General features: G+C 46.5%; 1 protein-coding gene across 2 annotated transcripts in view; it reads left to right on the forward strand.

Annotated features, from left to right (window-relative positions):
- Nucleotides 1-15,852, forward strand: part of LOC144158874 (ribonuclease 3-like) — a 26,876-nt gene extending 11,024 nt beyond the window's left edge. For both annotated transcript variants that reach the window (XM_077690050.1, XM_077690049.1), the window contains exons 5-7: nt 2,634-2,922; nt 6,184-6,370; nt 14,823-15,852. In XM_077690050.1, the coding sequence (XP_077546176.1) occupies nt 2,634-2,922; nt 6,184-6,370; nt 14,823-14,987 (641 nt within the window). In that variant the 3' untranslated portion in view covers nt 14,988-15,852. The remainder of the gene's footprint in view (nt 1-2,633; nt 2,923-6,183; nt 6,371-14,822) is intronic.
- The last annotated feature ends 1,174 nt before the right edge of the window (nt 15,853-17,026 follow it).

Below are 17,026 nucleotides of genomic sequence, written 5' to 3' on the forward strand. Positions count from 1 at the left end.
ATCGCGAGTCAATGATTTTTGAAATTTTGCGGTCGTAACCCTGCGAATAATGAGTGTGTGCCAGCTATTCAGAAATGAATGCCGTATCAGTGATCAGTGTGCCGCTTTCCATTAAAAATATTCCCAGTTGCAGCCTTAGCCTTCGATTTGAATAAACTTGGGAACCAGGTTTTTACATCCAATTTTCTTTATGTATTTGAGCATGGTATTTGAGCATGGTCCCGCATTTAGACGGTATTTTTGCGCTCAAATACTTCTATGTTGGGCGTCAGGCCGGGCACACCACAGGGCGATTCTCAGTCCTTTACTATCGATAACGTCCATCGTTAACATCGATAATGTTACTTTGCCATCCATAAACAGCAGCACCGGTTCCGCACAGTTTTGAAACGAATGACAGAGAATACGACTGCGGCAACTCCGATCTGTGGCCGCCCTTTGCCGCCGCTTGCAGTTCTCACCGGCACAACCTAGCGTCACCAAATAAGCTACGCTTAAGAATACCGCCACTTCGTGCACACGGAAGCGTCTGGGGGCCATTTTGTTTCTGGCTAGCAGTGTTGCCATCTCTCCCAACGAAACCGCCTCCGGTTGTGACGGGCAGAGTGCGACTGGCCGCTCTAGCGTTGGCACAGCAGAGAGAGAGAGAGAGAGAGAGAGAGAGAGAGAGAGAGAGAGAGAGAGAGAGAGAGAGAGAGAGAGAGAGAGAGAGAGAGAGGCGCCCAGGAACAAAATGGCTGCGCCCATATGTAAACAAATATCAAGTGGTGCCGACCGACCAATGAAAATCCTGGCGGCACATAACAATGAGAAAACAGAGTGCCGATACTCTAAAAGCCTTTATTTAGTGCCGCAAGCACAACCCAATCCATTGCGACCGCAGCGCCACCACTCCAACTTTCAACAAACTGCGCTTCCCGACGAAGCAGGCGCGGAGCCGGCGGCTCGTCCCACTCAAATTCTTCTTGTACACTCTACCAAGGCTGCGAGTTCAATTCCCTGCCGCGGCTTCCGCTTTTCTGGTGAAGGCATACAGGGAAAACGCCCTTGGGTTCGAGATTTCGGCGTGCGTTAAAGATCCCCTCCAGGTGGTCAAAATTAATCCGGAGCCGAAAATTAATCAGGGGTAGCTACGGAGCGTTAAACCCCATGGTCGTAATCATCGTCATCATAATCATCCCGTTTGTGTCCACTTCCGGACGAAGGTTTCTCCCACGTTCCTTCAGCCATTGTTTTCGGAAATTTCGGAATCTACCCTTGCTTCCGAGTTTTCTGACTTCATCCCTTTCTCAAATTGATGGTCCTCTACTACCAGTCCGGTTTCTCTGTATACCCATTCCGTTACCCTGACGGTCCGACTTTTCTGCCATCGGGGCCTAATGATGAACGTTTACGACGCTTGTCGACGGGCTTTCCGTACCCGGCGGGGACGCTTGTAGTTGGTTTATGAAAGAAATACGCAGAAAAGTGCTGCTGACAAAAACATTAACAGTGCAGAATAACGTGAAGCCCAACAGCAAGTCTGCCAACGCCAAAAAAGGATCTTTGCCACATTTTCGAAGAACCGCTCCAAAACTGCTACTCCCTTTTTGTACCTTTGTCATGTGCATCTCAGGCCATTGAGGATCACCTCTTTGTCATTGAGGATTACCTCTTGTCTTGATACACTTGTTCGCGCCTCTCTTTCTTTGCACCGGTTTCTTTATTATTGATGCAACGTTTACATTAGAGTTGCCGTTTCAAAATATTGTTTCTTTTCGAACTTTGTTTGCAGCATTTCCTTGTATCCAATTTTCAACGTTTTTTTTATTTTTGCATTTACCCCACATCATTGTAGTCATCCCCACGTGGCACAAGCAAATCCTGCCGCCAGCAAGGCCAACCTCACCAGCTATCTCTCTCTCTCTCTCTCTCTCTCTCTCTCTCTCTCTCTCTCTCTCTCTCTCTCTCTCTCTCTCTCTCTCTCTCTCTCTCTCTCTCTCTCTCTCTCTTTGTCTTGATATCTGAGGCTGGCTACTACAGGGTAGTCCAATTAAAACCAATATAGTCCCAATCTTTGGTTAGTATTGATGTTCACACAGCCAGTTAAAAAGCACGAGTGAACGTCGAATACGCACCTTTCATTTGAAGTTTTCTTAGCACGCGTACAACATCGACCACGTGCCTCATCCACGTAACAAAGACGAGAGAACGGACGTATCCATGCTATTTTGTATCGTTTCGGATGTCGGTTGTGTGTTTCTGACTTCCAGATTTCGGAATTATCTTTTGTAACTTAACTGAAAAGTACGCCGTTACTGAATTGTTCAACTTTCCAAAGACTAATTGGTTTCAAAGGTGTTTGGTTAGGTCCAAACGTGTTTTTTTTAGTTTAGCAGTGTTTGATGTGTTGTTACCACACCACGATCAAAATGCGGGGAGAGACCATTAGTCCAGTTTATACCTCCCAGGGTTCTATAAGTGCCCGAAAAGTGGCGCTAAGTAGCTTGAACGTGTTTAGCCAACTCCGACAACTCACGGTTATGAGGCAGCAATCATTTTTACACTTCAGTTTGTGCTTCCACTTAAGTCCTCCAGCGAAGTCCACTTTGCAGAGCATAGGAGTCACTTCAACCCTACCCGACGCGACGCAGGAGGCAGCAGTTCTACTTCTCAGTCCGGGGGCAGTGGCGGCTCTGGACCGGTCAGCGTGGGCTTGGAGCACCTGCAGGTCGCCCCCGACCTAAAGCAGACGCTGTCGCTTCGCGTGCCGCAAGACTTCTTGCGCGACCACCTGGGCGACTATCACTTCCAGAACCCCAATGTGTTCCTCAAGGCGCTCCTGCACCCGACGTACAAGACGCGCGACCGCAAGGACCGCCATGACTCGTTCGAGCCGCTCGACTACGTCGGCTCTTTCGTTATCGACTACATCGTCGCCCGGTAAGCTCTTAAGGGCCTTCTCGGGCATTTATTCTTTGGAGCGAAAGGTCTACGCCGCCGTGTATGGCAAGGTCATTCATCGCGTCGCAATGACCTCGAGCAGCCGGAGTGTAAGAGTGGCAAGTCTGATGCCACGTCACGCAATCCGCTACAGGGAGAAATAGAAAAGCTTTTAATAAATATATGATCGGAGACCTGCTTACTCCACACATTCGAGAGGACCTCCGGTGACGTCTTCAAGCCGCTGCCTGATGTACGCCGCCAGCTGCCTTTGTTCTTCGGTGGTGCTTCTTGCGGTCAGCCGTCCTTTGTTGGATGTGTTTGTTTACTGTTGTGTTTGGTTGTGCAGTTCCAGAGGATGTGGTCTTGGTCTAGTAAGATGTTACATGTGGAGCACGTACGGGGTGGTGTGCCAGGGTCTCCCCATATCTTGCGTAGTCAAGCTGTAGTATCGAAGGTGTCTGTTTGATCTTGTCTTATTAGGGTTGCTTGGTGTCCTGTGCGAGTACCACAGGGCTGTGGTGGTTCCCTTCTTCCTGTGGAGTAGGCCAATTTAGGTCTGTCGTGACCGTGAGTGTTTGCCTCGGTTGAGGCGTCGTAACTGCGCTCGCCAACGAGTGCTTGCAGGCCTTCGGGGCATGGACATGCTATGGCCATTGGGCCGTCCTGTACTGGTACATCCGCGAAGAATCCTATTTTATTGCGAAGCCTTTCAGCATTCAGTTGCTTGAGCCTCTTTCTTATATGAAGTTTGAAGTTTACTGAAGGGTAAACGTACAGATAAGATGAACAAATAAGCGGAGTACATCATGAAGTCCCAGAGTAAGAACTGTCAGGGGTACCTCCTAACACATCGGGGATTAGATGGTGCATAATATGCAGCAGACAATGGGCGTAATGATAAAGTTCTTTATACAATGTGAAAACTTGTACGAAATAGTAACGGGAGCAAGGGGAACGAAAACACTTTACACAATTTTCAAAAAATAACCAAGATAAAGAACAAGTCTGCAACAATTATAAGAAGAGGACTAAAACAAGTTCAGGGAAAATAACAGTGAAAAACACGCTACACTAGAGGAGAGGCAAGACAAGGATAGTCACTGTATTGTGACTGTCCTCTTGTGTAGCGTGTTTTTCACTGTTTTTTTTTTCCCCTGAACATGATGAATCAACGGGCGCAGACTTCCCCTTTACTATAAAACAAGGTTTTCGTCAGAGGTTGTGTACATCTCCACTTACACAATAGGAGCAGCGACACTGTTGTACACCCTGTGATCGCGGAATAGCTATGCGCACTTTTGCCCGGGTCCAGGCGAATTACTCTAGGTTTGGGACCTTTATATTGCTTGGGGAATTCATCAGTGGTTCAAGTAGGCCTGCCAGCCAGTCGGCCGCCCATGCATTATAAATGACAATCATAAATAACGTAGCTCAGTAACTACATTGCAGCCCATAAATACGCTGTACCACTGCATGGGAATAAGCCAACAGACCTTGCAATTCTTTTGATAAAAGGCACATTGCCCGAACGCTGACGCACTCGTCTCCTGATCTCAATATCAAAGAACTGTACTGCCTGTCAGTTTGTGGCTAACACGTGAAATGTATCGCTCGGCGTTTCACATGACAGCATCTCTTTAAGGTATTCTCTGATTGTTATTTTTGATTACAGTGACCACGCTATTGTTTATAGGTTGTGTGCCTCGATGTGAAAATTCAGTAAGCAACTTTTTGTGTCTACGTCTTCTTCTGTTGTTGCTATCGTTATCTTGCGCTTTCCAGTGGCATCATATTATACCAGCTCGCCAAAGCAACCACCCTCGCACGTCATCTGCACGCACTGAAACACACATCATGCCTTCAGCCGGCCAAGGAACTCTTAGCCTGGCTAATGCCACATCATGCCACATCCCCTAAAATCTCGTAGCCAATGACTTTTTTTTTCTTTTTAACAAAGTTTATATGGCTCGGGTTCTATGTGCTTGTTGTGTTCGAGAACAAGAACTCCGCAGGCAGCACGAGTCCTTGAAGTGCAACGCATTGGAAAACAAACATCTCGGTTCTCGTACTGTTAGCAAGCGGTCAGACTCAGCACCAAATCGCACGCCGTTCTAAACATAATTTGGACCCAAAACCTATCATCACACTGATGCGCATCTTTACCAGATTAGCTATCAGTAGGCACCATTTACAGATGAAGATGTGACTCAGAGCTTCAGCTTAAACACCGCATCACTCGGATATCCCTTTTTAGTACATTAGTTATCAATAAGCCCCATTTTGTAAATAAGTACAGCCAAACTGAAAGTGTGTGCTTGTGTGCATGTGTCTTCCTTAGGGGTGACTGCCGTCGACGCTCAAGAGAAATTTTAAATATCTCCATATCTTGGACATAAATTCTGAGTCCCTTCAATGTCCTGTGCCAAAAAGCTTCGCTGGTCATTTACCTTTAGAGAGTACAGTCAAAACGCGATCTAATGGAACACCATCTTACGAATTTCCCAATCTAATGAACAAATTCGGATTACCCGCAGGTGTGTGCGGCTCAATGCTTTTATCAAATCGAACTATCAAGATAGGTTCAGCGTCATTCCCGATTTAAGGAGGTATATCGATAATCTGACACATTTAATAAAGAATCAATTTAGAATGTGTTTCGTCAGAACGGCCCGAAGCTTATTGCGCCACGTCAGAAAAATAAAAGAACAACGAGGCTACTAGTTTCGTTTTTTTCCGGAGCTCTCCGAGATAAACTCGCAAGTCCCATGGCCGCAGACAACGGCACCCAGGCCAGCACATTTTCCTTACTTTCGAACAAAAAGGACGCCATCATCCATGCCAATTCGTCTGGAATTGCGTCGAAGAAAACGAACCTCAAGAACTCCCTGCACAAGAAGTTGGAGGAAGCACTGTTGATGTGGTTCTTCAAGGATGTGAGAGTGAAGAAGGTTCCGCTTAGCGGGACAGTGGTACAACAAAAAGCGCTGTGTATCGCGCTTCTGCTGGGGTGCGACGACTTTCAGCGACGGCGAGGACTTTCAGAGCATTGATAAATTATCGGCGGACGACCGCCACGGCCGCCGCAATTGCGATGTCATGGTAGCTGTTGAAATGCGCCTCCCTTTAGACATATAATTTGTGTGATCATCTGCTTGTAAAACGACAGTCCCGATTTTACGAAGTTGTCGATTTAGCGAAATAATTCGCGGTTCCCAGTGACTGCGTTAGATCGTGTGCTCATGATTTTTGTGGACGCAGGTACGTGCTGATGAACGCGCGCAACAAGTCGCAGCACCACATGGCCGAAGTCAAGGCCTCGGTGTGTCGCCAGGACGCGCTCGCCTACTTCGCGGTCAAGAACAACTTCCACAAGTTCGTCTTCGTGGACCGACCCGTCGAGAAGGCTTCGCTGAGGGAGTTTGCGGATGGACTCCGCAATGTGCAGGTAGAGTATGCCCGCCGCCGCCGCGAGCAATTTTGGTTTGTACAAGCAAGGCCAAAAATTTAAAAATTGCGCGCCAATTTACGTATATATATTGTAAGCACTGACTAAGGGAGACATTAACAACCATATGTGGACATTTTCCTTAGTGGCTATGCGCCAGATGCTATGTACCACCGGCCTCGCTCGCCGCGCACATCCTCGTCCACGCTATCATCATCGGTGTGTTCTGGAATCTCTGCGTTCGACCTGAGCTCGCTAGTCTGTCGCTCTTTGCGATATTCGTTTAATAAACCGGTGCCCGGTGGCTCCTGGCCTGTGCCTCACAATATATAATATAATATATTTATATTATAATATAATATAATATAGGGGTAGGCAGTCAAGAAAGTCAAAGAAAGCAAAGGGGAGAATGTGGTAGGCCATTTCATTATTGTTGAAACAGATACAGATTTTTGAAATAAAGAAAGAAAATGGAGAAAAACATGCCCTCCGGCGGGCATCTTTTTCTCCACTTTCCTTTTTCTTCCGCCGTATATATATATATATATATATATATATATATATATATATATATATATATATATATATATATATATAACGGGTCGCCAAAAAATAAATTCTTATGTGATGTGTTCTTGAAGGAGAACGTCCCTAAGGGTGCCTAATTTTCCCGTACGATTCCTCAAGTGTGCGCAACAGAAACCAGTAAGGATTCTCTCCAAACCATTGGCAACTTCCAGCTTCTCCGTGACGTCATACCACCTCCTACTCCTTTCCATCCAAGCAAATTACGCGCGCATGTCCAAGCATGCAATGCGTTGTAGCAATCGTAGTGTCCACAGGAACACGCATACGTCGCTTAGCAGCACTATCTCCAGCAGCAACTCCTCGTCGACTTAGCCGCAGTGAATTCAAACTACCCGCTCATTTCCTACCATGCAAGGCAGCTACAGCAACGCGCGGCCTTCCAGAGTGTGGCGGACGTTTAACGAAGTGACGTCACCCCAGGGGCGCGTCACTTTCCCAAACGCATTGTCATTTCACTTCCCACTTGACCTCATTTCCCTCTCGGCTATAACTACAGTCGCTAGAGGACAACGACGTGCATGCCACACGCCGCAAAGATCCTGGACGATTAGCGTAAGAGGGCTTCACGTTACAACACTGTGCGTGCTTGTGACACGCTGTAAAGGCAGATATCCGAGATACAGTACACGCCACATCGCCTGTAGCTCCTTGTCCTGCCAGCGACCTAAAATGACCGACTGTTGTGACAGCCAAGGCTTCACCTACCGCGAACACGGTCTCGAAAATGGAAGGCTTCTGTCTTCGCGTGTATCGTACACGCGTTTCAGTTGTTTTGGTGCTGATACAACATCTCGCGCGGAATCTAGTCGTCGCATCGGCCACCTCTTTAAATTCCCCATGACCACATTTTAATTCTTAGCGGCCAGTTCTTGTTTCATACTTTTCTTCTGCACGAATTTCTAGCTCACGTAGCATGCTGCGCGTGTGTGAGGGTGGCGTGCGCTCTCTGTCGAAGTTTTTCTCTCGAGAATTAGCCTGATGCTATCTGCGTGCGAAACGAATACTGATATCTTTTGCAGTGGAAGTTACCTATGGCACCCTATTCAGCATTCTTCCTAATTGCATCCGCCAAATGCAATAGACTTTGCTGCAAAACCAACTTTAAGTGCAATATAGCCCTTTTGCGAAGCCAAATATATTGTCGCAGACCTTGGCCAGCATCGCCAGGAGTTGACGCTAATCACATGTGGTGCGTGTCCAGCTATGTCCAATCTCTCTGTATCTGGGTATGTGCTGGTGTTGAAGGACCGACGGAAAGGAAGACAAGAGAGACGAAGTTGGAGTTTCGGTTGGACTAGGTTTGCGCTATCAACCTGCCTCTGTTCCGGTGACTACGGTGTCTTTTGTAAATACACCTTCTTCCGGACAACCTATCTCTGCGTTGTCACGTGACAATACTACCAAGGCAGGCTTCATGCGCCTCGAACCGACATGTCCAAATATCTGCGTCCGCGACACACATGGCCACGTGACGTGTAAGGTCATGACCATGGTCACATGGTTATAGCGACCACGTGACCGCTTCCTGCCTGTCCGTAACAGATATGGATCCGCACGGCGTACGTAGTTAATTTAGTTTTCCTCTTCACTAATGGAGAACAATGAACAACCAAAAAGGACGAAAAGAAGCCACGGCCCCAAGCTGAATCTTGTTTATTATTTTTTACACAAACCATCGTGTTGCTGGAAAGTGTTCCTCTGCAATGCGACTAGCAGCTCGGTCGTGAACTCACCACGTGTAAGCTTCTTAAAACTTGATACAATACACCCTTGTTACAATGAAGTGCACAGGACCGGTAGAAAATTTTATATAAGCGGTAATTCGGTATACGCGACTGCCCCTTAGAAGTTTGTGAGTGCAGCCGACTTAGCCAAGGTAACTGCGCAGATGTGGTAAGTTGGAGATATTCCGTGAAACAAACATTAATTGGCCTACAACAAATCATGCACCCCTCCTTCCAACGACGACGGTGGTTGAACGCGGAGCTTTTTCGTGGTGAATTCCTTGGTTGTCGTTCGAGTCCGGTCTTTGCCTCGCAGGCGGCTTGGACTTTGACTCGTTCAGCTTTGGCTTTGTCTCGCATGCAGTTCTGACTTTTGATCGCAGCGGTTTTCCCTTCGACCCTTCGCCTTTTGATTTCGCACGAAGAAAGCTCCGCGTTCAACCATCGTCATCGTTAGACGGAGGGGTGCATGATTTTTCTTTCTAATTTTGCACGTCCATGCACCCTTTTGAAATCAAAATTGCTTTGACCGTGTCGGAATGGCGAAGTCGGATAGAAGTCGGCCTCATAACGCAAGGGTCCCAGGTTCAATTATAAGAGCACGGTAAACGTTTTTAACAAGAAAGTGTTTTATTCCGGGATTCACCAAGATTTCACTGATGTCATATCTGTCATGGAAGTGACGCCAGTGCAACGAAGCTAGCGGCCTGTAAAGGGTTCACCTCTGCACGCAGGGTCTTGTTGCGGGGAAGCAAACTTTGATACTAAAGAGAACGTTTTGATTCAGGTTGTTCGTTTTCGGGTTTTATATTTTAACACGAAAGTGTTTTACGCCGGGATGTACCAAGATTTCACTGACGTCATATCCGTCACGGAAGTGACGCCAGCACACCTTTGCCGAAGCCACCCACCAGCAGGACGTCACTGGCCAAGCACACCCACAAGACAGCCGCCGACCCCCAAATCATGCACAGCTGCAGATTTCACTGCACAATTCACTTTCGTGTTTCAGCGATTCCTATGACAGAGGAATCAACCACAGTCTCTCTCTCTCTCTCTCTCTCTCTCTCTCTCTCTCTCTCTCACTTCAGCCGCGATCATCGTCAAAGCAGGTTTGCTTTCCTGAAGTGCGTTTTCGATGCGACATGCGCCATCAGTGAGACGTAGAATGCTTCGCTTTGAAAACGGCAGTAAGCTGGCCTGTTGTTTGTATCTGTGAGACGCGAGCGGTGCCTGCCCCCGTTTGTTTAGGCACAGCCTGAGGTCGGTGTCGCCGCCCATGCTATCGAATTCATTTCGTAAACTATTTATTTATTTTTAAGGCTCACCGCCACCCCTGGACCTTCTCGAGTCATGACATGATGAACATAAGACATACAAACAGACAACATGTAAGGAACGGTAGCAGACCAAAAATGGGTAAAAATAAATGTATAGATATATGGAAATGGTGAGTGTGGTCAAAGAAGGTAAAAACGTTTTTTGAGCAACAGGATCTCGAATGCCATGTGCAGGGTATGCATTGGTGAACACATACAAGCATAAGCAAGGTGATGCTTTTGGTGAAGAAGCACAAGAACAGAGGGAACAATACATGTACGACCTCTCTACAACGTGCGTATTCAAAAAGATTCCAAGTACCACTTAAACAGAACCACGTCATTGAAAAAAATGTAGATAAAAACAGGCTGTTAAACGCATGTTGGTATGGGCTAGCTGGTGCCAGGCTCGGCGTTCTGTCAACATGAAAATAGCTATGGGGGCACAGTGGTTCCACAAGGCAAAGTCAGTCAAAGTTGGAATGAATACAGTTAAAAAAAGCAGGTCACGCCTTGAGCGCCTTATAGATAGTCAGTCCAGATTCAGAAGCTCGAGAAGCCCGCCATGCCCATGATGGCTCAGTGGTGAGTTACGACGAAATGCGGTTCTAGTGGAACGCTTCTTAATTCTTTCTAGTTCAAGGGACGACGAAGGTCCAAATTGCAGTTGCTAAGTCAAGCTTTGGTGAAATTATGGCGTGGTAGAGTGAGAAGAAGCATAATCGCTCGGTGAATTCACTGGTCGCCGGGGAAGTCACACCAAGCGTCCGGAGAAAGGAGTTGATTAGGTAGTTCACATACGACTTGAAAAGCACGTTTTTATCCATCAATACATCCATATCAGGAACTGCGGTTGAACGTTTTACGGATTCACTGAGCAGAGAGAACGTAAAAATGATCGGGGAAGTCTCACGGGTATATGATATCACGATAATTTTGGAAGAAGGAGGAGGAAAAAACTATTCAAACGCGACATTAAGCGCAGAGGATGCCCCCTGTTAGGTTCACCAATGCCAAATGGTCCGTGAGCTGGTCCAAGGCTAGCCCAGTCCGCCACGTTGAAGGAGGAGGGTGGAGAAAATGTGGCGATTGAATTGCAATGGGGCAGAAGAAAATGCAGTGTTCTAAATTAGCGTATGGTTCGGGACAATTGAGACATGCTGGTGAGTGTCGGAGACGGTAGAGAGAGGAACGAGCAGGTGTAAGGAGGGTATTTAACTTTATTCGTCTAATAATGCGTAGTTGCGTGTTGGTTAGAGATTTGTCTGGGACAGGAAGTGTACGGAGAGCTTCTCTGGTGTTCTCGTAGTGAAGCTTGATTTCTTGTTCGTAGTGGAGAATAGTGTCCCACGTCGGTGGATAAGACCAGGGAATCCCAGGCGCCCGGTGCAAAAGTTTGTGGGCGAGACTATGAACTACCTTATTGCCTGTGATTCCAGCGTGACCAGGAATCCACCTCAGTGTGACAGTGTGGGGACGTAGCTTTGTTAAGGCTTTGCGTAGATCATACTGCAGTCCTTCAGGAATCCTAACCATGTGAATGGCGCGAATAGCTTGCATCGAATCAGTGTATATGGTATATCCTGAGGGGTTAGGGGGTGCTAAGGAGAGGTCCTGAATACTGGTGATTATTGGGAGGGTCTCTAGAGTCGCTGTAGGTGGGGGATTAGTGAAAGGACCAAGGGTGTGTGCGACTACTTCATTGCCACTTGCGATGGAATAGGCGGCTGCTCCGACGTGCGTCCGTGATGCATCCGTGTAGGCGATCGTAGAATCAATAGGATAGACATGATTGACAACGCGAGCACACCGTCTCCCTGGATTGGTATCAGCTGCAACGTTTTTTGGTCTGGGAGCTATCCTGAGGTTACTGGGAGCAGTTCAGGAGGGGTGAAGATATAGCTTTGAATAGTTGCTGTCGCACTATGCTGAAACTGCGTTGATGTCATTTTGGAGCAGGACGTGATGGTCCGGTGAAGAAACCGCGCGATAGAGCATCATGTCATCGGCATACTGAGAGAGCTAACAATGCGTAATAACGGGCTGCATGTCATTGATAAAAATGGTAAATAGCAGAGGGGCTAGTGTCGATCCTTGAGGTACCCCTGAAATCATCACGAAAGGCCTGGAGGTAGCGCCTTCATAACGAACACAATTAAACCTGCCTTTTAGGTAACTGCCGAACCACCTGCAGAAATCGCGGGATGGACCGCAATTTTTGAGAAGAAGTAAATTATGATTAACAGCGTCGAAGGCCTTGCTACGTCGAAATATACTGTATCTACCTGTTAGAGGGAGAGCACTGTAGGGCTGGGGCCGTTTAGAAAACATGCGAGATTTGATTCTAGTGACCTTCCGGGCATAAAGCCGTGTTGGTTAGTATAGACTAATGGACGCATTGCTGCCAATAGGTAAAGGGAGAGGTAGAGGGATTTGGACAAAGAGAAGATAGCGCCTAAGTTCAGTCTGTTATAAAATGTTGCGCAACAAGTGAAGGACGTATGATGTGACTGAGCAAAGGTTCAAAGCCAACTCGACAACCCTTCACGATGATGCAAGGAATGCTGCCGCATCCCGCCGACTTTTTCGAGGGGAGTTTGCTGATTGAGGCGCTCCTGTGTCTGCACCACAGAGTGTGTAACTGGCAAGGCCATTCATGTTTTGGCGCTTCCTTATCAGAGCCACCAGGAATGAAGTCTACGATTTCGACGTTCGTAGCTGCGGCGAAGACGGGATTATCTTTGTCAGTCGTCGCGAATTGCGACTGGACGGTGGCTCGCTTGGCGTGCACCGTCACGAAAGGTGGGGAACGGGTGTTAAAAAAGGGAGCATACGCTTCAACGGCGGGCGGTCGTACGTCTGCTCAGAGCACCGCCCGCTCAGAGACACTCCTCGCTAGTTCAGTCTAAGCGAATAAAACTATCAAACTGCTTTGAATAATCCTGTTAAAAATGCATGTATTTGGTTCGAGACTGCGTGACACTACTGCAAAAGCGGTAATTCGAATTCAGCGACTTTGTTGTACCGAAGGTTCACTGTATTGCAACTTCTGTTAACTACTCCGACCCAACGAATTGAAACTTCCACTAATATTATGCATGGATTGCTGTATCTGGCCCACGACGCTGCCATGCTTCTTTCAGTTTGAATAAGTACTTTCACTGCAAATTGCCAGGGGCAACAGATTCACCACATAATCAAAATCTAATGGCTAAACACCGGAAATATTTTTGTTTTGGCGAAGTTATTTAAAATGTACGTGATTTGTGATGCATCAAAGGTCAGTGACTACACCCCTAGCGTCGACTTCCCGTGAAACTCATCCTCGTTTTATATATATATAAAAAAAGCTGATAAAATGATCCAACTACCTGGGCTGAATTTCACAATCTTTGATTTAAAGGGTTAAATTTGCATGAGGATGATGCCACATCATAACCGGATGTAGCCTGCACTGCTATAAGCGAGGAAATTTTTCAATCAAATGATGAATGCACGCACACAACGCAACAAACGTATATAGGTGGTATTCGTTGAAAAGTTCTGTCAATTTCTTCGCTTGGCAACACTGGAAAAGGCCACAGACATGTCTGATGCGCCACGGACATGGCGTGGCTTGGTCCACTGCGCCCGCATGCCGAAGAAAAAAAATACACCGGCGTGCGTCGTCTGCGCCGTTTCAATTCGATTCAACCGTGGCGTCAACAGAGATGTTATTAATCGCACTCACATTGGATTCGAAGCAATACTTTGCGTTCGGGGTGGTAGAATTTGTAATGTGCAACACGGTCATGTGCTTAGCACGGACAAGTACCGCCATCCCGCGGAGCCCGACGTAACCAGTGACGGCGCACTCACATGGTTGCCTGAATGCGCGCCTCGCCAGTGAATACAAGCAATAGAAAGCGTTTTTTTTGTATTTTTTTTGTAAACCACCCCGTTCAGGGTTCAGTAACAGTGTTACTGAGCGCTGTTATCGAATCTGCTCAGGAAGCTTTTGGTCACATGCCCGAACGAAGATCTCAAACCGAAGGCTCGATACCCAAGCTTGAGGCATTTTCAACACGCTATTCTACTTTCCGGACACTATTGTTAGACCTGGTCCGATATCCCTTCATAGCTCAAATTTTCCGAAATCATCCGACGCCAATTAACGCCGATACCTTATGTTCAGGTGGCCAGCGACTGCAGCATGCTTTCCGAAATGTGGTGGAGTGGACATTACGCAACATTCTATAACAAAAATGCCCAAGACTTATGTTGAATGACTTAGTTACCGAACGCAAGTGTCTGAGGACTTAATTCGTTTACTGTGAAAGGACAATAGCAGACCCTTGCGCTATTGAGCAACATCTAGTTCTGGGATATCGCATTGCAAATCTCCCACAACGTTGGGCTATCAATTGGGTGTTCTCGTACAGCGGGGTTGCCCGGTTTCATGAGCAGCAATCCGTGTGCGCCACATAGCGGCGCAGCAAAGTGAACTGCGCTCATCTGGGCACTGGTGTACATACGTCGGCTTCTCATTAACTTCACGGGCGGATTAAAAAGACGTGCTTACGTGCACGAGCGTGAGCGTGAGAATGCATTCTTTACCTGCCATCATCCTGTATTCTTTCCAATTTATCAAAAACAGGAATCACCCTAAGAGTATTTTGCTAGCCCACTAACGAACCTGCGTTGGCCCGACAACTAGCACCGAACCTCGTTATTTTTACAATTGTCATCATTAAAAAAGAAAGTAACAAACATTTCGTTTATCTTACAACGCAACTGCTGTTTTTCTCACATCCACCCCTTCCACACCCCTTATATTTGCAGGCTCTAACGGACCTAAAGTTTGCCAAGAAAAAGCGCAGCTTCGTCTACAAGTTCTTCAAGTCGGTAATGGGCGCCATCTTTGTTGACAGCGGCTACAACGTCCAGGTTGTCGAACCGATCCTCCTGAAGATGATCAAGCGGGACGTGGATCTACTGCTCCATTAGGTCCGCTGTGCCCTACAACGGCGGTGACAAGGGGCTTAATTGCAAAGCTTGCGTTGACTCCGAAATCTGCGCATGAAGAAGTGCTACCTGTGGTTGCGAGTACCGGACTCTATGGAATACGTTAAATAGCAGAGGGCATAGTGTCGATCCTTGAGGTACCCCTGAAATCATCGCGAAAGGCCTGGAGGTAGTAACCTCCAGGTAGTAGTAGCTTCTGCGCTGGTAACCACAAGCCCACAAGAGCTTCATAAAAGCATATAGATTACTGACGGCAGATTTATGGTTTGTAGTGAATAAATGTAGTCTGGTGAGAAGGCGCTGGCTGCCGCAAGATATATACTACGTGTGAAGTAGGTGAAACCATGAAACTGGTGTAGTCAGGATGTGCAGGCAGAAAATTAATTTCTGCATTACAAGCACGAACAAACTGCATGATACTCAGAAGCTTCGATGTAGCCAACAAGATGCGGCACGCGCACCTTATCCTGTGGGATGGTTTAGCATGCACGATGAAGCGAATACGGAAGTGTATTATGGAGAGGTTTGCGCACATCAGAAGCTTATCTCATCGTGTCTATGCGCACTGAAAAAAATGTGGTTGAAGAGAGACGTCATGTTTGCTAAGTGGCGTTTAAAAACCAGTCACCTAAGGCGTCGCCGAAAGATAAAACATTTTCTTTGTTTTATTGTTCTCTTATGAGTGTCGCGGTTCAGGTTTATTCCAAAGTGTTACGAATGTGTTTTGTGCATTTCTGCTCCCTCCTGCAAATAATAAAGTCTGCTGAACGGGAGAGAAAGTGAGTTGAAAGATTCTTTGTGTAAACCATGGTTTCAGTTTTTGTAATAAAGAGCATAAAAAAACTCAGCTCAAACGGCCGGGAAGCTGAATGCTGCAAACACATGCATAAACATGACACTTAAACCGATTGACACATTGTCACGTAGCCAAAGAAGACGCAGATTTCTTGAAGGAGTGCAGTTTATTGGAACAAAGTTATGCTCCGTTTAAACTCGAACACACAAACGGTGAAACAGCAGTCAACAAAGTGAGGTGCACATACTAGCGTCGGCGAATCGAGTGCCGTGGCGTCTGGCCTGTGAGCATTTATCTTTCGGCGTGATTGTTTCTCGAACCGTCGAATTATATCTAGAACACTGTAGATAAAAGAAGATTATTCTACTCCAGCAACGACATAGCGAAACACAATCCCTATTTATTTATTTATTTATTTATTGATACTGCAATCCCACATTGGGATTTTGGCAGGAGGGTATGATGAGGAGATAACAAAAAAGGCAAACAACAAATACATAGGTACATAAGAAAAAAAGAATAAATGGCATAATTTCAGCACTGAGTTAAAGATGATGTAAACAAGGTAAGTGAAGGCTGTTGTACTTGGGTGCCAGTAAGCTGGTTCCATTCAGTAATGGTACGCGGAAAGAAGGAATATTTCAAGGTATTGTTGCGTGTACGAAAAGGACTAATTGTCATTTGATGTCTTTGCCTTGTGGCATACCCGGAGGAAAATGTTATTATGTTGGAAATGTCTAATTTATACTGGATTTTTACTATTTGATAGAGAAATTTTAGCCTGGCTAAACGGTTTCTTTCAGCCATTTGTGGTAAATTGGCTCTGGATAACAGGGTTGAAACAGAATTACGCCCGTAGCTGTTATAAATAAATCGTACACCGTTTTTTGCATCTTTTCAAGCTTGTTAATATTGGTTCGAGTGAGGGGGTCCCAAAAAAGAGCTGCGTAATCTAATGAGGGAAGAATAAGAGCTTTATAGGCGGTTATTGGGGCGTCATGAGTGTTGAATTTTAAAACGATTCGTAAATAGAAAAACTTACAGTTGGCATTTCTTGCCACATAATCAATGTGGTGAGTTCAATTTAAAGTATTTGAAATCCAGAGGCCCAAGTATAACCAAGTACGGGTTATCAAATAAGATAACCCGTGCTGCATAAAAAATAAAGAGATCGGAACACGCTCTTCGCTTGGCACACAGATAACACAGCCGGGCGCGGCCTGGC

The sequence above is a fragment of the Haemaphysalis longicornis genome, unplaced genomic scaffold, assembly GCF_048455015.1.
Source record: "Haemaphysalis longicornis isolate Haplotype H1 unplaced genomic scaffold, Haemaphysalis longicornis Haplotype H1 scaffold_10, whole genome shotgun sequence".
Classification (NCBI taxonomy): Eukaryota; Metazoa; Arthropoda; class Arachnida; order Ixodida; family Ixodidae; genus Haemaphysalis; species Haemaphysalis longicornis.